The sequence below is a fragment of the Narcine bancroftii genome, chromosome 14, assembly GCF_036971445.1.
Source record: "Narcine bancroftii isolate sNarBan1 chromosome 14, sNarBan1.hap1, whole genome shotgun sequence".
NCBI lineage: Eukaryota > Metazoa > Chordata > Chondrichthyes > Torpediniformes > Narcinidae > Narcine > Narcine bancroftii.
The window spans coordinates 13,896,154-13,922,088 of record NC_091482.1 but is presented as its reverse complement, the minus strand read 5'-3'; the positions used below and the strand labels follow the sequence as shown (position 1 = coordinate 13,922,088).

Sequence of the window (25,935 nt, the reverse complement as noted above, 5' to 3'; positions counted from 1 at the left end):
AACGTGGAGTGGAAGTTACTTGCCAAATGTGTTTGCAGCAAAGAAATTAGACAGTATTTTGCAATATTTGCAGCCCTTATTAGGTCATCCTTCAGTCATCTATTTTCTTGTTTAATATAAAAATGATTTACTTGATGCTTTATTTATTTCCTTTAATATATTAATTGTGGCTGCAAAACTGGATGACAAGTCTTTATCTCAAATACAAATATGGATACAACCAGCAAGGCCATGATTTATTTCCTTTTGCCACTGTTCGAGAGATGGTGTAGTTGAATCACTTTATTGGCAATGTAAACTTCTATACAAAACTGTTAGGGAGTTCCTAGAGGTTTAACCCAGCATCTATAAAACTAGAGCATTATATTTCCAAATATGGGTTGTGTGTGACTCAGTGAGAAACCTGGTGATGGTAGCCCTTTGTGCTTACAGCATCTGTTATTTAGGTGATAGAGTTTGCAGGTATAGGAGCTGTAATTAATAAACTCTGCTTGAACAAAATACTGGAAATGCTACAGTGTCAAGAATCGGTCTATTCTCCCTCTTGTTTTTCCATTGGATCTGCAATAACTGAAGCAAAATTATGCTATTCAGAGATGAAAATATGGATTCATCGACATACTATAATTCCAAACAGATATGAAACCATAACATTACAGAAATAATACTGAAAGGATAAACAGAGTGCTATTTCTACTGTGGTAAGAATATCACATTAAATACATTTTTCACCTCTGATCAAATAGGATACTGGTGTTTAATTTTGAGAACATTTCAAGATGCAGTCAAGGGCTACATCTTTGTTCACATGAAGTTGAAAATTGATGTTTGACATGCACAAAAAGGTATCTCAAGAATGTTTTTGACTACTTAATGGTCAGGCATTATGCTCATAGCCATCTGGCGGTTGGTTTATCTATCTCAATGATTTCATATGGAGAAAATTGAAAGCAAAAATTGTTTATCTGCTGCAATGTGAAGACTTCTTCACTACCAGATTTGATAGTTTGATCAAGTGATAGATTACAGCCTTAAGATTTTTAAATTTTTTTCCCCCAATGCACATGTACACTAAAAAAGAACTAGATCAGCTTTCATGTGGTATGGTAGAAAATATACCAACTAAGATCTTGACGAAAGTATCAAAGTTTCATAAGGACTCATACAATGGTCTTTTGTGTTGGATCCGGAAGACCTTTGAACAAACAAGCTTTTATTGTTGGCTTCTGTTGGTGAATTTAAATTTTTTTTAAATCTTGGTGTCAAGTAAAATGATGAATGGTCACCTTTTCAAATGCACTCTCTAAAGATGCATGACTCAAAAAAAACACTGAACCTGTGTAATATTAATATTTGAATATTCTTTACAAATATTTTCTGAAATGTAATGTGTTTACAATAAATGACTGGAAATTATTCCTCTCAAACAATGTTAAACAAAAAGGACATTTTTAGATAATTAAGGAATTAAATTTAGAATTGCTGAATTAAATTTTCAAGCTGACCAAAATTGATGGAAAACAACATTTACCTTAAATTTGGAAGATCTGGAAATTGTTAGTACTTGCAAGGCATACTTCTGGAAAGCATTATGTGCTCACTGTATATGGAAAGATAAATAAACTAGATCCACGATCATAATCTGTTTGTGTGCTAGATTCAATGCTGCACAATATTGACACGGGTTTGGTGCATGTGTTTGACAAATTTATAGCTTGTTATTCTCTAATATTACTTTTAGCTCATTTATTTTTTGGTAAAGGATAAATTTGATAGCTTCTGATAAAGAATGAATAATATGCTCATTCAATACAATGCAACCAGTACACTAAATTGATTTTCCTGCTACTTATAATGACAGCTGTGTCTAGCTAATGCTACCTGTGCTGTTCCATTGTTTATTTGCCTCTGGTTAAAAGACTCAGCAAATGCTCTGACACCAGTACCTTGTTTGGTGCTTGGGTTGTGAGTGTGTTAGGAAGGGTTCTGCATGAGGTGAACCACGAGGGTGAGGTGTACCATGAGGGTGAGGTGAATGGGCTACCTATGAAGGCTGTAGTTGACTAGACATGAGAGAGTGCTACAGTTACTGAGTGCTGAGATTTAGCACTAAAGTTGCACCTGAAGAGCACAATGAACTTTGCTAGGGGTAACCAGCATCCTCTCCATTTAATGACCAAACTGCCTGGATCATAGGCAGATGATTTCTCTCATTTCTCAATAGATGAGATGGAAACTGTCCTCTTGTTTGTTTGGCTGCATCATACTCCCCAGCTGGGAGATTTCTGTGTGGTTTAAGTGCAAAGACCAGAGAGCACTATCATGGCAGCACACATTAGTGGGAAAGGCAGGGTTCCTTGTGCAGCAGGCATACAGCTAAGCAGAAGAAAACATGGACGACAGGAGTGAGTGTTTGGACTTCACAGATGTGAGTACTGTAATCAAGCCCTTCATCAAAGTATACCTTATACTTTGATGAAGGGCTCAAGTCTGAAATGTCAGTAATGTATCTTTACCTTTGCTACATTAAGGACACTGACCTGCTGAGTTTCTCCAGCATTTTGTTTTTACTTGTGATTTACTACTGAGGGTTATAGGCTAATTGGGTGTAAATTGGGCGACACTGGCTCGTGGGCTGAAGTACCCTGTTACTGTCCTGTATGGCTAAATTTAAAATTTTAAAAATTGTCCTTGAATCTGATGGTTTAGGTTTTCAAACTCTGATCTGCAAATGGGAGAAAGAGAAGAGAGTATGAATGGTGTAGGATTAATCTTTCAAATGTGTAAGTGAATCATCTTGATTTTGGTACTGAGATCTTTACCATTACAGAAGCTAATTTGCTTTACTCCATGTGACATCAAGAAATAGTCAAGAGTGCTGGGTACAGTAAAGTAAGGAGCCAGATATCATCCTAGCAATAGTATTGAAGACTTGCAGTTCAGAACTAGTTATAACTTTAGCCACATTATTCCAGAACATTTAGAACAGTGGCATCTACTTACTCATATGGCATTCCCCTCTAAAACAAATGCCATTTTTACTTGGAAATGTATCTCTGTTCCTTCATTGATGCTGGATTGAATTTTGGAACTCCCTCAGCTCTGTGAGAGTCTCTGCTCAGAAAAATTACAGCAATGCAAGAAGGTACCAACATTTCTCGAGGGCTCTTAAGAATGGTCAATAAATAATGCTCAGATCCCAGGAAAGAGTACAATTAAAAAAAAATCTTAATTGTTCAATGATTCACTCTATCCATTTTCACCCCAACACTTGTTGCATAAATAAAGTTAACAGAAAGAAATATTAGCCAGTTATCAATTAACTGCTTTTAGTTTGGATTTCTTTGGCCTAGAAAATTACCATAAATAGAATAAAATGTCATTTATTTTCTTTTTAAAATTATTTAAATAGGATCATAATCTTGAGCTTGAGTTAGTTGTAAGAGATAAATATAGTTCAGAAATTCATATTAAAGCATTTAGTCTATATATTTCAAAGGCTTATTGATGGTTAAAAGATAAGAATACAATGTCTTTCATAATAAACCATCCACCTGATCTATTAGAGCCCAACCAGCTAATTGAAAGAGTGCTCAGGTTTGTTTAAGAATCAAATTACTCATACTTGATACTCAATACAGAAAACTGGGTACCACAATATCAAAACAAATGGAGGATATTGGCTGTATGGCAAGGGGTTACAGAGTAGCACCAAATTGTTGAATTTGAATAGTGTTACAAGCCACTGGAGGAAAACTTGAATTTTTTTTTCTTCTTCTGCAGATGATCATCAAGTTTAGAATATGTATAAAGTTAAAAAGTAATAATGGTTATTGTATTTTTTTCAATATTGCAGTCAAGTACCAAATGACAGATATCTCAGGATACTGGGCTAATTTGGATGATGTAATAATATGTCGATTTACCTATAGTCAGTGCAACCTTCAGTTTTATTTGGAATTGCATTGTGAATTATCAATCTGATGAGCTAGGATTAACTGCAGTGGTTAAAAGAAGTGTTGTGGTCTGCAGTTTGGTTGGAGTAGGGCATAATGCACAGAATGCTTCCCATTAGGCTAGATCATTTAAATGCATACTTTCCCTGGATTTACCAAGTGATTTGCAGCCAGAACAAGCACCATTTGCTGTAGAACAAGAAGTCTGCCAAACTCCCAAGCAAGTATTGCAGGCCTACTTCCATAGCACACCTTGCACCATCGGTGCTTTTGGAGGAATCAAGTGACAAGGCTTCACTTGTATATCTGATGCCACTTATTCTGGTTTTCAGGTGACTGAGATAAAAATCTTGGCTGTGTCCTTTTTTGGGTTGAAGGGAAAGGATGATATAAAGAAAAAGTTAAGGCCAATTTATGTCTCAATTTAATTATTTGCTCAAAACATCTCTGCCTAATTGATAGATGTATTGGTGTTGGAGCTGGATCACCTTATGGTAGGCTGCCCACTTAAAGGTGCTGACATTCTGCCTTGAAATGGTATCATGGCTTTGTTGGGAAGCTGGTATTTAGAAGGTAGTCATTTCCTTGATTAACAAGTAACTGCCAATCTGGCCTTATTCCAAGTAGAAGTGGGTATTCCTGAAACTGTTGGTCCATTGGTTAGACAATCTGGACCAAGGAGTTAAGCAATTACAATTTCTCCTGTCCTTTTGGTGCATCATTGTTCCTTTTGCCATTTAATTCTCCTCCATTCCAATCTAATGTGCTGTTTCTTTTTTAAATGGTCTCATTCTGATGAAAGATCATTAAACTGAAAGGAATTATGATAAAAATGCTACCAGCGTTCATCTTATGGTAACTGAATGAACCGAAATGTTGCTGCCTGACCAGCTGAATACTTGCAGCCTTCACGGTACTTCCATTTTTATTTTTAATGTGGTTTTAGGAGTAAATATGGGCCAAGACATTAGTTTGCTTTGATCTTTTTGGACAAGTCTATAGAAATAGTTACATCCACCTGGGATAAGAATTTGATCCAAAGGTATGGTAGTATAGTGCTAAATTAGTGGATTAGCAACTAGAGATCAAAACCACTGATCAAGAAACTGGGAGGAATAGGAACTAGGGAATATAAAATTCATGCAATTATTGTAAATAAGTGGGGCTTTTTATTTAAAAAAACATCTCAGTGATGGAGTGAAACTATCATATTTTTGTAGAAGGCCATTTGGATTATTAATGTTCTTAAGAAAATGAAATTTACTATCCTTTAACTGCACTTGTTTTTAAGATTTCACATCTTCCAATACAGTTGATTCTTAATAGCCCTCCTCAATTCTTGGACAGTTGGGGGATGGAAGATAGATGCCAACTTTCTGGCAATGTCCAGACCTTGCAAATAAATAAACTGTAATGGACCATAAAGTAAAACTTTGTTCACAAATCTCTGGAGCTGAAATTAAAGCCACAACCTATTGACTGAGCCATGGCTAACACCCCATAACATAATTCCAGTGACAGAGGTGATTGGATGAATTGACAATCTGAAAAAGAGACATAACTTTATTGTCCTGCTTTGAAGGCTATTGCTTATTATTGTGTATGAGGGATTTCTGGCCATTAATTTCATCCGATAACACTGCTTGTCTGGCACAGTAAGAACTACAGAATTGAATGCAAAATTGTTTATGGCATTAATTCTGTGCTTACATCACCTGCTACAACATTCATTTGATCTTGACTTTGGACAGAACTGTAATGAACAGGGGTGGTACAGTTAAACGTAGTGGTTAGCACAGCGCTAGTTTGAATCCGGTACCGTCTATAAAAAGTTTGTCTGTACTCTGGATGCTCCGGTTTCATCCCATCTTTCAAAATGCACAAGGACTGTAGATTAATTGGACGGCATTGGCTCATGGGCTGGAAAGGTCTGTTACCATGTTGTATGTCTTGAAAAAAAAGCAGTTATATAATAATTGGCATATTCAGTTGGATATATATACTATTAGCTGTGTACTATTGTAAGTTCATCCCATCGATGACATTATGATTGATCCCATCTATGACGTATTCTGGATCAGCACCCTTGCATATTCTTGCCAATTGGCCTCAGATCATGTATGTAAAGGAGGCTTGCATTTTAAAAGATCAGTTAAACCATGTTGAATCTACCTTGAGGATGGATCCACGCAGTATCAGCTGCAAATCTACAAAAGTTCACTTTGATCATGAAAATCTCAGGAAATTTGAAACACATTTTCACATTTTTTGTTGTCATTGGAGAGATGAATACTTTACCTCTTCATAAGAGTGTGTAAAGCATCATTTGTTAAGAAATTATGTCACCGCCACTATCTTGATGGTAACAAAAAAAACTTTGTTGGTTCACTTAAGGACAAGTGAGCTGAATCAGAGTTGTATGAATAACAGTTAGAATAGCCTTGGAATACTTCTGTCAATGGGAAGTGAAGGACATATTCTCACAGTTGAAGCCATTCTTGGTACAGAGTGAAATGGTTGTGCCTGTTTGTCATCTCAAGTAAATTTACTTTTCCATAACCTTATTCTTAGCAGATCGGAAGTAGGGCTGTCTGCAAATGATTGCATCGTGTTTACATTTGTATACAGTTTTCTAAATAATTAAGCAGTTTGTATATGCAACAAAACTTGGACAGCAAAAAATGGCAAGTGCTGATGAGTGGAAAATAACATCTGTATCAAGCATTTGTCAAGCAATAACAATCTATTATGTACTCTAACCTGTTGAAAATTGCCAGCAATTCCATCCCAAAATGTGCTGCAATTAACTCTGTTATCAAGATATCCTCTACCCTTCATGAGCATAGAAAAGAAAAACCTACTAACTGAACTCTGCTTTCTTGCTGCATGCTAGTTATTGAACTCCTGGGAGAACATTCTGCAAGTTCCTAGCAGCCAAGTAGTTGCAACCTGGTCACTGAATCTCTGCCAGATTGGATATTAGGAGCCCATTGGAAAATAACTAGATTTTTAGATTTATTGTCCGAGTACATGCATGACATCACATACAACCCTGAGATTTCTTTTCCTGCAGGTATGGCAGAATTACAACTGATTGGTAGTGCAAAAAGTAAACTGTACACTGCATAAACATAATAAAATGACCATTAGCAGGTAACAAATGTGCAATACAAAGAGAGCAAAAAAAATCAATAAAGTGCACAAGTAAGAGTCCTTAAATGAGTCTCTGATTGACTTTGTTGATGATTCTGATGGTAGAGGGGTAGCAGCTGTTAACCTGGTGGAGCAAGTCTTGTGGCACCTATACCTCTTTCCTGATGGCAGCAGTGAGAACAGAGTGTGTGCTGAGTAGTGTGGGTCTTTGATGATTGCTGCTGCCCTCTGTCTGCAACATTCCCAGAAGATGTACTCAATAGTGGGGTGGATTTTGCCTGTGATGTCCTGGGCTGTGACCACTACCTTTTGGAGGGCTTTATGCTCAGGGGTTTTGGTATTCCCATACCAGACCTTGACGCAGCTGGTCAGCACACTTTCCACCACAGATCTGTTGAAATTTTCCAGGGTTTCTGGTGTCATACCAAACATCTGTAAACTGCTGAGGAAGTAGAGGCACTGACATATTTTCTTCACTATTGCCATTGGTGTGTTATGTCTGGGGAAGTTCCAATGAGATGGTGACTCCCAAGAACCTAAATTTGCTCACCCTCTCCACCTCTGATCCCCCAATGATCACTGGATTGTATACCTCTGGCTTACCTTTCCTGAAGTCAACAATCAGCTCCTTAGTTTTGGTGACTTTGAGGTGAAGGTTGTTATTGGTGCACCATTCAGCCAAGTTTTCAATCTCCCTCCTGTACGCTGACTCATCCCCTTCCTTTATACAACCCACTACTGTGGTATCGTCAGCAAATTTGTAGATGGTGTTATTGTTATACCGACCTGCATAGTTGTAGATGTAAAATGAATAGAATGGGGGCTAAAAACACAGTCCTGTGGTGCTCTGGTACTGATGAAGATTTTGGAGTTCTTACCAATCTTCACTGATTGTGGACTTTTGAATGTAGAAAATATCTGTAAATGTCAAATGTTTTAATTAATGTATTTGTGAGAGTTGCAGCGTTAGGAGCCTTCGAAAGAATTGCCTTAACAGCAATAGGCTTCTTGTGCTGTTTCATTGGTGGAGTTGATGATGCCAAAATCTCCCACACAGTGACTGGATAAGATGTGCCATTTCCAAGGAACTTGCTGTTTTGTTTCATCGCAACACTGAAAATCAAGTTAACAATAATGGATTCAGAAAGGATAATTGAGTAGTTTCTGTTTGTTAAACACCCCCACCGTCGAGAGCATCTACAGGGAATGCTGCTGTCAGAGAGCAGCAGCAATCATCAAGGATCCACATTAGCCAGCATACACTATTCTCACTGTTGCCATCAGGAAAGGTGCATGGTGCCACAAGACTTGCACCACCAAGTTCAGGAACAGCTGCAACCCCTCCACCATCAGACTCCTTAACAAACTCAGTCTGACTTGTTTACTTTTTCACTTCATTGATTTTTTTTTCTATGTATTGCACATTGTTTACATTCCTTTATTGTTTATATTTATATGTTGAGTACAGTTTTTTTCACTATCAATAAGTGATAATTCTGCCTTGCCCACCGGAAAAAGAATGTCAGGGTTGCATGTAATGTCATGCAAGTGCTCTAAACTAAATCTATTAAGCTTGTATGGTCTGGTGCAAAACCACTTGTCATTCATTTAGATTACTATTTAGATTACTATTATTCACTCTGATCCAGCCACCTCAATGCTGTGGTAATGGAGAAGATCAGGGAATGGACACATTGGCTCTTGCCTCCTTTATCATCAAAGCATACTCATCCAGCGTTGGCTGTGCTTGTGCAGTTTACACCTGCACTTTAGGAAATTTGGCAGCATCTGACACTCTCTAAGAACAATGGCAGTTGATGAATTGGAGCACCCAAATCTCCAAGTTTTTCTCTGACTACAACTCCTCGTTGACTTGGAAATATGTTGGTGTTACTTCACCACCACTGCAACCACCCCGCAAATGACTCTTTTCAGTGCCTGCTACCTCTGGAAAGCAGCCAGCACATTAAAGGACCCATTCCATCTGGTCATATTCTTTTCTCCCTCCACTTGGGCATAAAATGTGCAAGTTTGAAAACACACACTTTATGATTCATTAAATTTCCTCAGTTTTCAGGTTGTTGAATAGATAGCCTGTGAAAATAAGATGATGCCTTGTATTGTTTAAATGTACTTTTGTGTAATACAATAAAACAAATACAGGTAGTTACACTATTTTTATTGTACTGTGTAGAGAATAATTTAGTTGGATAACACACAAAACAAAGCTTTTCACTGTTTCTTGGTACACGTGACAATATTCAATTGAATTCCTGCAGTTCCTAATGTAGTAGCATCGGGGGACAAAACAGACTACCAACTTCCCAAGAATAATTTGGGATGAACAATAAAGCTGGCTTTGCCAGAGATTTCAACGTCCTGAAAATATTTTTTTGTTGTAAAGGGCCAAGTTTGTACTTAATCCCGTGCACCCCAATGACATGCGCTGCCTTCAGGAGAAGAAATCTGGTTCGGACGGAGTACCCGTCTGAGAACCTGTGCTGACCCACATGCTTAAGGTTTTCGAGGAGATCTTCATTACATTGTTGGGAAGAGTATCAGGTTCGGTGGGTTCACAGAGAGATGAGTCGGGACACACGTAATACAAATCATAACTTTAACACCTCAGAGACAAACCTGGGAGAACGTTAAATGGTATTCAATTACTATTTCCCTTGAGCAACGATATAGATATTCGCCTCGGACCCAGGTGGGACTCCGACAAGAGTGAACCTATATATTCGACACGCTCACACGACACAGTCTTGCATACACCCGGTTACCCATGACACTTCCAGCGATGTCCACAGTAGTGACCTGGAGTGAAGTCCATGAGGCAGCGAGAAAGAATGTGCTGTGCGTTGGTCTTATATACATTACTCGATCTGTGCTTTTAGCCAATAAGGACCCTGTGTGATTTAAATTAGCCAATGGCAAAGTGTGTACTAAAGGGTGGCTGAAGTCCAACTTTGATTGACAGGTGGTGTGATTTCTGAACAAGTTTGCAGCATTTTTACTTTGCGTTATATCAGATATGTAGATTCTGTATTTTAGCTTTTTAATTACATCTTGCGTTCTCATTACGGTGTCTCCTGCAGGAACCTCTGATAACCCAGCGTTTCATTTTCTCTTCGACTCTTGAATGCTGCCGTACAAAAGAAATCCTCTTTCCTACCTTTAAAAACCATCATCCTGAAGTTTTTCACAGCCACCGTTCAAATGAGGAATATGTACAAACTTCCTCAAAGCAACCCTTTATTTATGTTTTAATATTTATCTCATTGAAAGAAGGGAGGGAAAAATTATCGACCGTCCGCCTGTGCCGAAATGTAGAATATTGGGTGTAAAACATAAACTTTGGCACAGTTTATATGACGCGAATAACGCGGCAAAGAGCTCTTTGGCAGCCAGATTATCTGAAAATCAAACCATGTGAGAGAGCTGCTGTACAAAAGCTCCGAAATAGGCTGGACGGCCCACATTTCCTGGGAGGTGGTGTTCACCGACGGAACTCTGGTTGCGAATGGTGCAACTCCAGGAGTAAACCTCGAACTCGGTCACCAGTGAGAGGTGATGTTTTCAGTTTTGATGGTTGCTGTAAACAGCCTTCGCTACCTGCTTTGGAAGGGATAAATAGCAACATTTAACCGTTCTTTTGATGTGTCTGGTGAGTCTTTTAGGATTGTCAATGTGCTGATAGAAGACAGGTTTACGAGCTTCACTGCAGATGTAATGAATGATATTTTGATAGCTAATTGTGTTTTCATCTTATTTTCACATGACTTCCAGAAGGAATTGCTTACCTTTTTTACATGCAAATTTGCAAGATAAGAGTTAATAACATGCATCAAATAAAGGACCACCATAATTAATTACAAACATTTCAAGATCGTGAGAGCCATGGCAGATAAAAGCACTATTTCAGATTCTTATAAAAGTAATTGGAAAAATGTAGCCTGCAGGGTCGATGATACGAGTTGAGAAAGTAGTTCCGATGATCGAGTAAAAAAATACTGTTTTAGAAACCGAACGAAGGGTCTGAGGTGTCGCTAACATTTTTGTTTGGCGTGTTTCATTCGCAAATGAGCAATTCTTTTTAAAAATGCAGGAAATTGCTTGGGAGCACCTGTTACAGTTTTGGAATCAGTTACAAGAACATTTCATTTGTTAAGATTCGCCGTCAAAGTGGGAGCCCCAATGTTAAATGCCCCCTTGTCTATCAGTCTTCAGTGCTGTGAGTTTATCGTTTGGATTTCTCGTCCCACTTCCAGTTAATATGCAATGTACCTTTCGAGAGTCCCGTGTATTTGGTTTAAGGCATACTGATTTCACTCTGTCTCCCATAGATGTGAAAATTGTTAAGAGATTAGATGAGGCACAATTATTCATTTCAGCAAATAAATCCGTTTTTCCCTTGAACAACTCGCAACTCCGTGTTTTTTTTCAAAATAACACGTTTACAAGATCACGGCAGTAAGAGTGCTCGAGTCATTTTATAACGTATGACATATCTTTAATACATTTGGAGATTAAAGAGGAGAATGTTTAAATAAACTGTATTTCTAAATCCACATCTAACCCAAGGAATTTAAACTCTTTTGCAGTTCACCTAAATGAATATTCTTGTTTTTCTTTCACAAATACTTTGCTTTCGCTGATGTTCACCAAAAAAAAAAGACAGTGTATAGTTGTTTCCGTATAAAGCTATTACTTCGGGAAACTGTCAACTTTGAGGAGATCTCTACTTTGTACATGTACAATTTTTTAAATAAATCAGTCGTCCCAGATAAGGTAATATACCGTCTTTTAAAGTTATACTCTACTCTTTATCGCGTTTTCGTGTGGATTTGGAATAAATATCAAGACTTGCACAGTCAGTATCGATTATGCAATCTTCTGCTAACATCACTTTGAGTCACTTTCTCCCGTGGAGGATTTATAGCACCCTATCATTTTAAGGGAAATAGTTATGCAAGTTAGAAGATTTGGAAATGTTAATAGATTCTTCTGGGTACAAGGATAAGCCATTTTTGCTGTTTTTTTTTTAAATAAAAAAACTCTTTAAGCGTTTGAACTGTTAGTGTTGATGTAACCCGGGGATTTATCTATCTGATACAACGCTTAATAACAATATCTGATCTAAGTAAGGTTGACCGTTTGGACGGGTTCCGAGGAGGGGCACTTTCAGATTGCTTCTAAGAAATGAATTTAGTGTAGACAAACACTGACTTGAACTAATCGGTTACGATTTTCTCGCAGAATTAAAGGTGTGAATTGGACTGACTGAATTTTATTTCAAATAAAGTAAATTCTGTTCCATCGCTAGTTCTTTTCCTAAAGAAATGTTTCCAAGCCCTTGAAGTCAATAAGATAAATAAAATTAGGCGGAAGTTCTTCTATCATCTGCACATGATGTTCAACATTTCCTTGTCCTATCGCGGTGGCATGGTCTTGTTTACTCCTATATCCTTGCTCTAATTACGTTTGTCTCTCTGTGTGTAATCTGCAGTGGTGCACGGAAATTGTCCAGCTTGCAAGAACTTTCAGTCGGTATTGACCAAGAGGCTTCACTCGAGCGGATCAGGTGCCACATAATACTCTTGCCTCCAATGGACACCAAAACAATCCCATAGACCGGCGGAATGGAAATGATCCACCCCTTGAACAATGAGGTGTCACCCCTCAACTCTGAGAAGTTGACGCCGGAAACTCAGGAGGAAGAGGAGGATTATAAAGAAAACGGAGTTTTAATCCAGAGCCCTAGATTGAGCCACAATGTCCTCGAGAAAGACAGCAAGGCGCCCTCCAATGTGCGGGAAAAGGGGGAAACTGGCCACGTATCCAATAGTTACTCTGTTGTCCAAAGCCCAATTGCATCCAATGGCAACACTGACGGAGCTGACGGCGCTCATCCTGTCACTTCGGACACCAATGGACTGCAGGAGCTGAATAAATTGGTTCCAGGCGGTCGAGAAAATTGGAGGAAAAAAGGAGATTTTTTGCTCTCTGTCATAGGTTATGCGGTTGATCTCGGCAATGTGTGGCGATTCCCATATATCTGCTACCAAAACGGAGGGGGTAAGTGATAGATGATGTTCTACCCTCCAATTAATCATGTTCTGTGATGCAAACCTGGCGCTCCTTGGTGCCATGCAGAGGAGACTATTCCGCCTATGCCTGTTTCCAAACTACAAAATGTCCTCTTTTCAAGTATTCATCAATAACTTTGCCATTTAAATTTTTCACAATGTGAACAACTTTGCCATTTATTATCAAGAAATGCATTCTAGATTACTACAAGCCCATACTAAAATGATGCACCTCACCCCAGTCCTTATTCTTTCCGTGTCACCTTAAACGTAATGTAAAATATGTAATTTAGTTATTGACCCTCAGGGAACTGGCTGTCAGATTAAATGTCACAATATGCACTTCTTTGTGAAGTTGATTAAAGTCACCATCTTTACTATTGTCACGGGTTTATTGTTGTATTGGCACTAATTTTCTGAAACACTGTGTGAAAATTCTCTATCAAATATAATACCAGAGCAGGCATTATGTCTAATTTATGATTTCATCAGTTGAGCTGAATTCTTTGCTCAGGTTCAGCAAGGCAGATGACTATTCTGGTTATCCATCCATTGCTTAATGCAATGTAAATTACTGAATATAAAAGTTAATGACTTGCAATGCCAAGGCCATTTTCTTATATGTAGTTTTAAAATGATTGATCCTCAGCATAATCTTGATACTTTGCTAAATGGTGGAGATAATGATAAAATTAAATGTTCCAGGAGATTCAGAAAAATTGGGATGAGTGGTCTATGAAAGTTTTCTCTCACAAATGGAATATTCCCTGTAACAGGAACTACTCCATTCAGTTCAGAAGTAATACATGTCAATAAAAAAATATGGATGCTTGAAATATGAAATAACACAAAAATTACTGGAAGCACTCAGCAGGTCGAGCACCAAGAGGGAATCTGAGCTAATGTTTCAGGTGAGAAACCCCTAGTTGTGGAAAAGGGCTTTGTTTTTATTTCAGAAATGGTATTGAATGTTGTTAATATTGCCAGCTTCTAGTTTTCTTCAGCATCTCATTCGAGATAGAGACCATCCTGTGAGTGAAAGATTGCCTCTCTGGTCCCTCCTAAATCTTTTTCCTTCCACCTTAAACCTCTGCCATCCAGTTCTAGATTGGCCTTTCCTGCAGGAAAAAAGGAGCATTTAAATGCTACTTAGGATTTTGTAAACTTAATATTACCCCTCAGCTTCCTTTGCTCTAGACAAGAGAATAAAGACCCATGCTATGTAATCTCTATCATTACAATTGGAGGAAATCTGGCAACTAATTTGTACCCAGCAAGTTTCCACAGACTGCCAAGTGATAGCAACTGGGCAAACAATTTTAGTGATACTGGCTCAGGGTCAAATATTCTGAAAAACACTGGGAATAACTCTTCTGCTTTTCTTTGAAATAAAATGAAAGGGTTTTTGCACATCCATCTGAGAAATGAGACCTAGAACTTAAAACAATACAGCGCAGGAAAAGAACCTTCAATCCATGATGTCTGCGCTGGACACAATGCCAAATTAAAGTAAATCTTTTTATCATCTATCTCCTTCCATTTTCTGAGGTGGAAACAGGAAGCAGGTATGATGTGTTACTGACCCGTTAAAACTTTCTACAAATGCTGCCTAGCATTTTCAGGTGTTTTTGGTCAACTTCTTAATGTTAGATTATTTTTAAAAATAATGCTTTAGTGCATTAGGATTCATGCTGATTTGGTTTTCTACATTCTGATTAAATTGCTGTTAGTTTTTGGATAATTACTAGATTTTCATAATGGCTGCATTCATTAAATGACAAATTCACTGCCCATCATAACGCAGTACTGAGTTACAAGATAGCCAAAGACAAACCCTCAAACATTGAAAATTAAGTAGTCTCCACTGAATACTGGTCCTTATTTTCTTAGCCAAAGACAAACCCTCAAACACTGAAAATTAAGTAGTCTCCACTGAATACTAGTCCTTATTTTCTTTCAGCTATCTAATATGAAAATCAGAATATCTTGTCTACATTGTTTACTTATTGTTATCCAGTTCCTGCGGGGAGCTATGATGAGGGCAATATCAGGTTTGAATGGTAATGCCATTTTTTCCCTGATCCACTCAAGCAAATTGTGTCCACTGTTTAATCCCTTGTTAATAATGGTGACCTAGGTAAGGATTTTGGAGTGCTTGTATTCGTCTATTGAGCTGTACTTGCATAAAGGCTAAATTATGTTGATGAAATTAAATAGATTCCACTGCAACTCAGTGAATCCAAAGGAAATATTTCCACACATTATTCAGCTTGGAATTTTTAAAAAATCTGGAGCATTAATTTTATTGTTAACTCTGGGCATTAGGATAGATGCAGATTAAAAATAAAAGATATTTATAGTGCCAACCAATTGTAACTTGGTCTTAATTTCTAGCACTGTGAAAATGTAACAAAGACAGGGTTCCCTTTGTCCTATCACCCCATCAGCCTCTGAATAAAACTGATTATTTTCTGCAATTTCCGCTGATGGGATCCCACCACCAGGCATATCTTCCCATCTTCACTTTCCATAGGGATTTCTCCTTCCACGACTCACTCATCTCTTACCATCAATCACTCCCGGTACCTACTCTATGTCTGCAAGAAGTGTGACACTTGCATCTCCTCCTTTACCATTATTCAGGGACCTAAAAAGTCCTTCCATCTGAAGCAGCACGTCTTTCATGAATCTGTAGAGGTAATTTCCTGCATCTGGTGAGAAATCATTTCGCTGAACACTTTCACTCTGTACGCTGCAATAGCAGGTGCCTCCCAATGGCCAATCATTTTAATTCCACACGCAGTTTCCACACTGACATGCCTATACATAGCCTAATGTAATGCCAAATTGATGCTACCCACAAATTGGAGGAACAACACCTTGTATTCATGGTCTGGTATGGGGACATCAATACCCCTGAGCATAAAGCCCTGCAGAAGGTAGTGGACATAGCCCAGGACATCACAGATAAAAACCTTTCCCACGATTGAGAACACCTACAGGAAATGTTGCTGTTGGAGAGCAGCAGCAATCATCAAGGATCCACACCACCCAGCGCACTCTCTGTTCTCACTGCTACTATCGGGAAGGAGGTATAGGTGCCACAAGACTGACACCATCAGTTTCATGAACGGCATCAGACTCCTCGACATCAAACTCAATCAGAAACTTATAGGGACTCTTCTGTACTTTATTTTTTTTCTCAGTATTAAACTGTCAGTTTGTTTACATTTCTTCATTTGCTTACATATGTACATTGTGCCATATTTTTTGCACTACCAACAAGTGGTGATTCTGCCTCGCCTATAGGAAAAAGAATCTTGGGGTTGTATGTGTGATGTTATGTATGTATGTACGCTGACAATAAATCTGAAAATTGATTCTGAAATCTGCATTCTGACTCAAATGGCTTGAAATACAAAATTATGCAAATGCTGTGACTTTAGTAAAAATACAGAAATGCTCGAGGAACTTGGCAGGTCTTGCAGCATCCATAGGATATATAATCAACTTTCAGCCCTGAACCTTTCTTGAAGATGTAAGTTTTAAAAACACAGACAGGCACCTGACTGGCTGGGGAGGGAAGAGTGGGCATGGGGAGGAGTACAGACCAACAGACAAAAGGTGTTAATTGGATATGGATGGGACACGGAAGAGAGGAAAGGTGAGAATTGACTGGGGGGGGGGGTTGATTGGGGCTCTTGTGGAAGCCGACCGAGCAGGAAAAAGAAGAGGGAAAATGGAAGAAAGAGACAGCTAGAGGAAAGGAGGCATAGGGCAAGATGGAAGGGGTGGGAGCTAATGGAAACTGGAGAAGTTGGGAACCATCCAGTTGGAGGGTTCCCAGATGTAATATGAGGTGTTCCTCCAATTTGTAGATGTTCTCAGTCTAGCAGTGTATAAGACCATGGACAGACATGTCGGTATTCATCTTCTGCATCCAATGTATCATTCTTCACCATTTCCACTGTCAACACTTCATTTGTGAATCTGCAGGATCATCTACTGCATCCAATGCTCCCATTGTGGTCTCCTATGTTGGAGAGACTGAACACAGATTGAGAAATTGCTTCAGTGAGCACCATTGGCTTTGTCTGCCACAATCTAGGTGATCTCCCAGTGGCTACCTATTTCAATTTCCCACCCAATTCCTTTGCTGACATGTCTGTCTAAATTAAGACTACCTACAAATTAGAGGAACAACACCCTCCAAATGGTTAGCATTAACACTGACTTCTCTTGTTTCCGTTGACCCCATTCTTCCCTATGTCTCTTTTCCTCTTGCTTTATCATTTCCTTTTTCCCTCTGTCTCCTTTACCCTAGCTATGCTTCCAGAGTGGCCCAAACAACCCAAGTCAATTTTCATCTTTCCTCTCTCCTGTCCCAGCCATATTCAATTAATACCTTTTGTCTGTTAATCTGCGCTCCTCTCCCTGCCTGTTCTTCCCTCACCTTTTAATTCAAGTACCTGCCTGCAATTTACTCATAACCTTGAAGAAGGGCTCAGGCCCGAAACGTCAGTTATATATCTTTAACTCCTATGGATACTGCAGGACCTACTGAGTTCCTCCAGCATTACGGTGTTTTTACTCCAACCAAATGGCATCAATATCAGCCTCCAATTTCTGGTAATCCCCTCCCCTGGATCTTCTGCTTTCCCTGTTCCTCTGTCTTCCTTGTCACTTCTCAGCTTCTTTCTCTTCTTCCCTCCCACCTGTATCCACCTATTACCTCTCACCTATTAGCCTGTGCATCTTCCCCTTCCTCCTCACCTACTTTCCTATCTGTCCTGGTGAATTACCTGATACCTTTGGATATTTAATTTCCGGTCATCTCCACCCTTCAAACTCATTCTGTAATGGCTGCTAAGTCTATGTCTGCAAGTCCTTTGTACTGATGTGCCACAAGTTAATTGCCTTTTTAAAAAAAATGCTACAATCATTCAGATGTGCACTTACATTTATTATGCTTTAAGAATTTTTGTGTCTTTTGCATTTGATCGTTCTTTACCTCGCTCTCACTTTTTTTCTAACTTTTGCTTTCCTCTGACTTTCTGCATGGGTTCCCATTCCCCTGGCATATTAGTTTAAAGTTTAAACCCTTCCCAAAAGCACTAGTTAACTATCTTCTGAGTACATTGATCCTGGTCCTACCCAGATATAGACATCCAGTTTGTACAGTCCCATCTCCCTCTGTGCTGGTTTCATGCACCAGAAATTTGAAACCCTTGTTTCTTCACCACTGCTCATGCCATGAATTCATCCTAACTTTTCTGCTGTTCAAATTTAGCTCCCTAAATTCTGCTTATAAGACCTCATCTTGCTTTTTACCTATATTGTTGGTATCTTCATACACTATAACAACTGGCTGTACGCCCTCCTCAGAATGCCCTGATGATTTAATAAGGCGATTAGACATAAACACCATCACTATGTTCTAATAATGCAGTAAATACACAATTTGAAATCAACTTGACAACATTAGATGCTTCATTTTGTTGGTTTATTATCAATTTTGAAGTTAGGTTATGCAAAAGGGAAGAAGGATCTGTGAAGCTAAAAATCAAGAATATTCTTACACTGTGGGAGGGTGGGAGGAAGGGGGGGGAAATGAAAATGTCACTGTGTATATTTTAATGAATATTTGTATATATTGTTATTAACATGGCTCACGGTGAAGTATTAAATAAAAAAATTATTTAAAAAACTGCTGTTGAATCAGCAAATCTATCAGTTTGTTAAGACAATAGGTCCAAATACAATTATCATCATTTAAAAAAAAGTCAAGATTAAAACAGGGTTTTGGAGCATGACTGAAGGATTGTTACAATGTTAAAAAAGCACAATATTAAGGTGCACAGCAAGTTTCCAAGCCTAACCATATTACAGTAGAAGTCCAAAAAATCGAGATGCCAGAAATCCGGACGACCCTAGAATCTGGACTTTTTAAAAAAAAAACTCTCAAACTATTTAGATTTAGTGGGCTTTGGCGTGCATGCACAGGTGCACGGCAGCAGCAAGCAACCACGCTTGTTGACTTTATTTTTTGATAAAACTGTTCATTTTGATAAATGAAGCATGCTGTATACTATCAAAATTGACTTGTTCATTTCCTCTTTATTCCTCCTTAAATTTGAATTTTAAAATATTGCCCGAGAATCCGGAAAATCGGAACCAAGACAATTCTTAGCAGTCAGGATTTTCGTACTTCTACTGCATACATCTTTTTCTTTTAATGATGTTTAAATCTGTTTGATTTCTGTCCATGTATCCACCCCAATGCATGCTTTAGTCTTGTCAATCTTGTGTTTGAGTTTTGATCATCTATTTTGATGATGTTTTTGACAATAAGAACTGCTCAGAAATTGCAATTAACATTTGAAAAATGTCCATTAGTTTATTATTTAAAACCTTGTAATGTAGAAATTAATAGTCATAATTGTGCTACACTATATAATTGCAGTCTTTATACCCAAGGTAAATTATTGGATTAGAAGGTACTTAAATTTGTATGGCCATTATTTTCGTGCAAGTATTTTTTTCCTCTGAACACACCTCTTCCATGATTTCCTAAACTTTTCCTTCCTTTGTAGCACCTCCTTTATTAGATAATTCCTTAATGGACTTGTGACACCATTTCAGTAAATGTTGCTACATAAACATTGACTAAGAAGTGAATAAATATGGTGTGTGTTGACTTTTTGTTCAATTTTTTTGCCACCCTGTGATAGAGAGTCTTCGTCTTGCAGGATATCACTTTCAGATAATTGAATTGAGTTTTTAAATGTGTATTGCCACCATATTTTTTTCTTAAGTTTTGAGTAGGTTAGAATTTTAATTTGGTTAATTTCATGAATGTGGCCATCATCAGCTGAGGTGATTTCCTGAAATTGTGAAAGGGCTGTTTTTAAAAATTATTTTGCAAGTGGGAGCAGATTGCTACCAGAGGCCATTTCTAGCCCTTGATTTGTAACCTTGAACCACTGAAGTCCATGTGGCGAAGGGGTCACAATGCTGAGCTGTTCTGAAGCAGTCGAGTGGCTTTGCGTGCCATTTTAGAAGACATTTAAAAATATTGCTGTTGATGTGGAATCAAATATAGGCTGAGTCAGGCAGGGAATACAGATTTTGTTCCCTAAAGGACATTAATGAACCATTAGGGGTTTTTACAGTAATCTTCTTCAGGGGCTTTTTGTTATTTCTTTTAAGCAGATTTCAAATTCTCATTCTGCCACAGTGGGTCTCGAACTTGCATTCTCTAGATTATTAGCTCAAGCTTCTGAATTGTTGATCCATTAATGTAAAATAACTATACCAGAGCTGTTGGGCTCAATCAAATATATATTAATTTGAAGGCTGCCACAAAAGATAGTTCTTCCATTCCATAAGCAAATGGTGGTGCTGTGGCAATCAACTCTTTGTTAAGCATCCTCTGGTATGGCTGCTCCTGGTGCTTTAGCTACAAATAAAGGGTGAAAAGATGTAAGATTCATTGGCTTCTATTTTTCCTCTGAGTGCTCTTCCAGTCAATTTCTATTAGATTCTTCTCAGGCCCTCCTAAAATGTCAATACTCGGTGCCCAGTGATTAAGGGTTTGCTTCCATTTGTCTGTGCTGATGCCAGACATCTTGGCAAAGGGATGGACATCAAAGGGATGTCCATGGGAATATGGCCATGATCATTTATCCAATAAATATGGATAATTCATTTCAAATATCATTAGATCAATAAAATAACTGTAAAGCAGACAGACTTGGCATGCATCATACTCTAACCTTTTTTATGTTTTGCACATGTTGTCCAGGCCTTACTTTTGTACTAAGAAATGTACCAATAATGGGCTTGGAAGATTCTAGAGCTTTGTTCTCCATTAGAATGCTGTTGGTCTGCTCACTCTCACAAAGTGTGAATATTACAGCTGATGGTTTTGCAATGCACACATTAATTTCAGATTACTTCCAGGGAAGCTAGAGGAGTGGGATGAATTACAATGTTCAAAAGGCATTTGGACAGATGGATGGGAAGGGTTTAGAAGGATGTAGATCAGATGTAGGCAAATGGGAGCAGTCCAGAATGCCATTTTAGTCAACATGGATGAGTTGAAACAAAGACTGTTCCATGCTACTTGACTGACTCTTACTGGAGATTTTAGAGCCTCTGAAGTTGTCAGCCACCTCAAACAAGATAATATCAATTCAGTTTGTGGGCAATGGCATTCATCTTGCTGAGACTGACAGCGAATTTGAACCTTTTTACTGGTTTGAGTGTCCACTGATGGTTTAACACATTTGATGATACCAATATGGCATTATCAGAAAATAAAGATATGTATTGGAAAAACAATTGAAATAAACTATGGATATTAAATGTAATTATGCAAATTTAATCTGAGTTTAAAATCATCAGATTCTTGGATTGATTCTTTACCCTTGTTGACTTCAAATTTTATAAATTTCAGGTGCCTTCCTTTTGCCATATTTTATGATGGCTGTGTTTGGTGGAATCCCACTCTTTTATATGGAGTTGGCATTGGGACAGTACCATAGAACTGGAGCCATTTCCATATGGGCAAAGATATGTCCAATTTTCAAAGGTTAGTTCAATTTTCTTAGTGGCACTGAGAGCCGTTCATCTTTCTTCAATATCTTGATTCTTTTCCCACAATGTCATTGACAAAAAGCAATTTGATTTTAAAAAAATAACTTGGGTTGGAAGAGGTAGAATTAGATTGTACTGACTTACATTTACACAAATTAAATGGTAAAAGATGGTAAATATTTATACTTAGTTGTTAAATAGCTAACACATGTTCTAAATAATGAGTGCTGTAAATTTCAGCTCAGCTAAAGATTGCTGACCAAGTTTCATCCACCCACCTTCTCTCTTTTCACTAATTGATATCTGCCCTGGCCCTCCACAGCTCAAATAAAAAAAAAACTTTAATTTTAAATGTCTTAATGGTTTCAACTCTCCATTTCTCTGAAAAGTTCTACTACCAAAGAATCTTGCAAATAATTTTCTTCTGCTTCCCACCTCATGATTGAATTCATCATTATTATTTGAATTCTGGCCCCTCCCTGTCTTCTATTGCCTTTCTTCCATAAAAACATTTCTTAAAATCCACCTCTAACCCCATTGGCTGTCTTCCCACAGATTGCTGAGAGTTTAGCTTGGAGTTTATATTTTGTAATTGAATCTCTAAAGTACCTTGGGATATTTTTTGATTTTAAAACAAGAACAACAAATTATATTTGTGTTGCATGTAAGTCATTGGATTCAAATAAAAGATTGTAGCTTCTACGACCTTAGACTTGATAAAGAGAGGTTTTAAAGACTAATAGGATGAAGCAAGTCAGAGTGGGTTGGGATGAGATTCTAGAGCTCAGAACCTCAGTAGCTGAAAGCATGACGAGTAATACTATTCCTGTTTTTTTGGGGGTGGGGGGTGGGGAGGAGGCCAGATTAATACAGATTTTCTGGAGAGTTATAGAACTTGTAATTATAGATATATTGAAGGATTAGTTATACCGGGTGAGACAGCACAGAATTCTGAGCCAGAACCTGGTGGTCTGTTATTCCTGTGTAACGAGCTATTGATTTTTGTACAGCATTTAAAGGAGGATAGAATGTCAGTGCCTTGCTTGAAAAAATATTATGAATTAAAAAGAAGAGTTGTTCAAAAAAATAAAATTGGAGATTGTCAGCAAACATCAGTCAATGAAATGGACACAATAAGGGAAATATGGAACAAATATCTCCTTCCTCCCCACTCTCAGAGCTTATTCCATTTATGTAAATAGAGTTACCAGGCATAGGGAACCATGGTTTTTAACCATGGTGATCAGGTTAAGAGAAAGAGGAAGATGTATAGCAAGTATAGGCAACAAAGAGCTAATGATGTACTTGAAGAGTACAAATAAAAAAGCAAGAAGATACTCCAGAAAGAAATCAGGAAGGCAAAAAGAAGACATGAGGTTGCTCTGGTAGATAACATGAAGGTAAACCTGAAGGTGTTCTATGAATATTAAGAGTAAAAGGTTAGTAAGTGACAAAATTCGTCCCCTAGAGGATCAGAGTGGCCAACTATGTGTGGAGCCTCACACAATGGGGGAGATCTTAAATGGTTTTTTTTGCATCAGTATTTACTCAGGAAACTGGCATAGTGGATAAGGAAGGAAGGGAAACAAACAGAAGAGTCGTGGAACAGATGGAAATTAAGGAGGAAGAGATGCTTGCTGCCTTGCAGTGAATAAAGGATATAAATCGCATGGGCCGGACATGATATTACCTTGGACCTTGGGGGAGACTAGTGTAGAAATTTGAGGGGCCCTAATTCAAAATGTCCTTTGCCAGAGGATTGGAGGGTAACTTATGTTGTCCTGTTGTTTAAAAATGGCTCCAAAAATAAACCAGTTAGTGAACCTGGTGTCAGTGGTGGGTAAATTGTTGGAGGGAGTTCTGAGAGACAGGATTTATAGGATTTGGACAGTCGTGAACTGATTAAGGGTAGTCAGCATGGCTTTGTGTGTGGTAGGTCATGTTTAATGAATCTTGTGGAGTTTTTCAAGGAGGTTACCAAGAAGGTAGATGAGGGAAGGATTGTGGATATTGTCTTCATGGACTTTAGTAAAACCTTTGATAAGGTCCCACATGGGAGGTTAGTTCAGAAGGCTATGACTAGGTATTCAATGAGAGGTGGTAAACTGGATTTGAAATTGGCTGTGTGGGAGAAGACAGTGGGTGGTTGCTTCTCAGATTGGATCCTTGTGACTAATGGTGTGCCTCAGGGATCCATGTTGGGACCATTGTTGTTTGTTGTACATATCAATGATCTGGATGATAATGTGGTGAATTGGATCAGGAAGTTCGCTGATGACACAAAGATAGGAGGCATTGTGGACTGTGAGGAAGATTTTCATATCTTGCAGAAGGATTTGGCCCAGGTAGGAGAATGGGCCAAAAAATGCCAGATGGAGTTTAATGCAGACAAATGTGAGGTGATGTATTTTGTAAGGGCAAACCAAGGTAGGAGATGCACAGTTAATGATAGGGCAATGAGGAGTGCAGAGGAGCAGAGAAATTTGGGAATACAAATACATTATTCCCTGAAGATGGTGCCACATGTGGACAGGGTTGTAAAGAAAGTTTTTGGTATCTTAGCCTTTATAAATCAAAGTATGAGTTTAGGAGTTGGGATGCTATGTTGAAGATGTTTAAGACATTGATGAGGCCAAATTTGGAATATTGTGTGCAGTTCTGGGTGCCTAACTACAAGAAAGATATCAATAAGATTGAAAGAGTGCGGAGAAAATTTACTTGGATGTTGCCTGGTCTTAAGGAGTTGAGTTACAGGAAAAAATTAAAGAGGTTAGGACTTGTTCCTTGGAGCGATGAAGAATGAGGGGAGATTTGATTGAGGTTTACAAGAGGTATAGACAGAGTGGATGTGAGTAAGCTTTTTCCACTTAGATGGAGGAGATAAATACGAGAGCTGAAGGAGGAAAGGTTTAGGGGGATCATTAAGGGGAAAGTTCTTCACTCAGAGAGTGGTGGGAGTGTGGAATAAGCTGCCATCTGATGTGATGAATGCGGGCTCAATCGTGTGGATATGGGCATGGTTATGAGAGGCCTGGAGGGTTATGGAATGGGAGCAGGACAGTGGGACTAAGGAGATGATGGTTAGCACAGACTAGAGGGGCCAAATGGCCTGTTTTATTTGCTGTAGCAATTCTATGGTTCCAGAGCAAACTTGCATAGGAATGAAATCTGGATTTTGTTAGATTTGGGATGTGCATTTAAACCCCTTTTATAATGTGGCCCCATCAAAATTAAATTAGAGCATTATCACCCTGCTGTTAAAACTGCCTATTTCTAGTGAAGGAAGCTTTCTCAAGCAGCAGCTAAAAGGCATTACCTCCAACAAGCAAATAGTTGAATTTTTTCTCTTTTCTGGGAATGCAATATCATCCTTGTACTTCCTGCCTCGAAACTTTTTCAATGCTTCAAAGAAGTTATTTTTTCCCCGAGAATTCCTAAGGCTCTGTAAGGATGTGTCAGTTTTATAGAAGTACATTTATTCTAGGCAAAAGAAAAATCCCTATTCTGGGTCAGTTGGGAGCATCTTCACCTCCCAAGTCAGATTGTTGCAGGTTTAATGGAATTTGCAGAAAAAAGTCTTCAAGACTGACACACTATTGAAAATCTGATGGAGTGCTACATTATTAGAGGTACCATCTTTGAAATGAGATGTGTCGTGATGGTCCTATCTGCTCTCCCAGATGATTAAATATGATTATTTAAATCTACTCAATATTAAATTGATATTCATGGGAACATGCTATGTGCTATTGTTGTTTTTTCATATTGCTACAAAAATTCTTAAATGATAGTTAAAATCTACAGAGCATTGTGTTTATATGGGCAAGTCTTTGGTACTGATAGAGAAGCACCATGCAAGTAAATCTGCGTCAGAAATGTTGAGTAGCACTCAAGAAAATTGGACAAAAGAAGCTTATTTTCACTTCTCTCTTTACAACTGCTGCAGTTAGGAAAAATTAGGACCGAAACTAAGAATCTTGAAATATATAATTGTTAGGGGAAAAAAATGTTTAGCTCTCCCAACACAACATCCACAACAGTTCATTGCTGAAACTGTGATGCCAATTTACATTGTAGTCCTTCATAAATCTTCTTAACTCTTCACCCATTCAACCAATTTCTTGAAAATCAGAAAAACT

At 38.2% G+C, this 25,935-nt stretch overlaps 1 protein-coding gene and 1 long non-coding RNA gene across 9 annotated transcripts in view; one reads left to right on the top strand and one right to left on the bottom strand.

The window, feature by feature from the left end:
* The window catches only part of LOC138749545 (sodium-dependent serotonin transporter-like), an 89,203-nt gene that overhangs the window by 14,791 nt on the left and 48,477 nt on the right, over positions 1-25,935 (top strand). For 4 of the 8 annotated variants that reach the window (XM_069911032.1, XM_069911033.1, XM_069911027.1 and 1 more), the window contains exons 1-3: positions 10,603-10,776; positions 12,619-13,187; positions 21,657-21,791. In XM_069911032.1, coding sequence (XP_069767133.1) covers positions 12,752-13,187; positions 21,657-21,791 — 571 coding nt within the window. In that variant the 5' untranslated portion in view covers positions 10,603-10,776; positions 12,619-12,751. Of the gene's footprint in view, positions 1-10,224; positions 10,777-12,618; positions 13,188-21,656; positions 21,792-25,935 lie in introns of those variants that run through there. The other 4 variants (XM_069911028.1, XM_069911031.1, XM_069911030.1 and 1 more) reach the window with 3 other exon arrangements.
* On the bottom strand, positions 6,954-9,938 carry LOC138749951 (uncharacterized). The gene is made up of 2 exons (XR_011348973.1): positions 9,747-9,938; positions 6,954-8,222 (listed from the first exon to the last, which is right to left on the bottom strand). It is a non-coding gene; the product is annotated as an uncharacterized lncRNA (long non-coding RNA).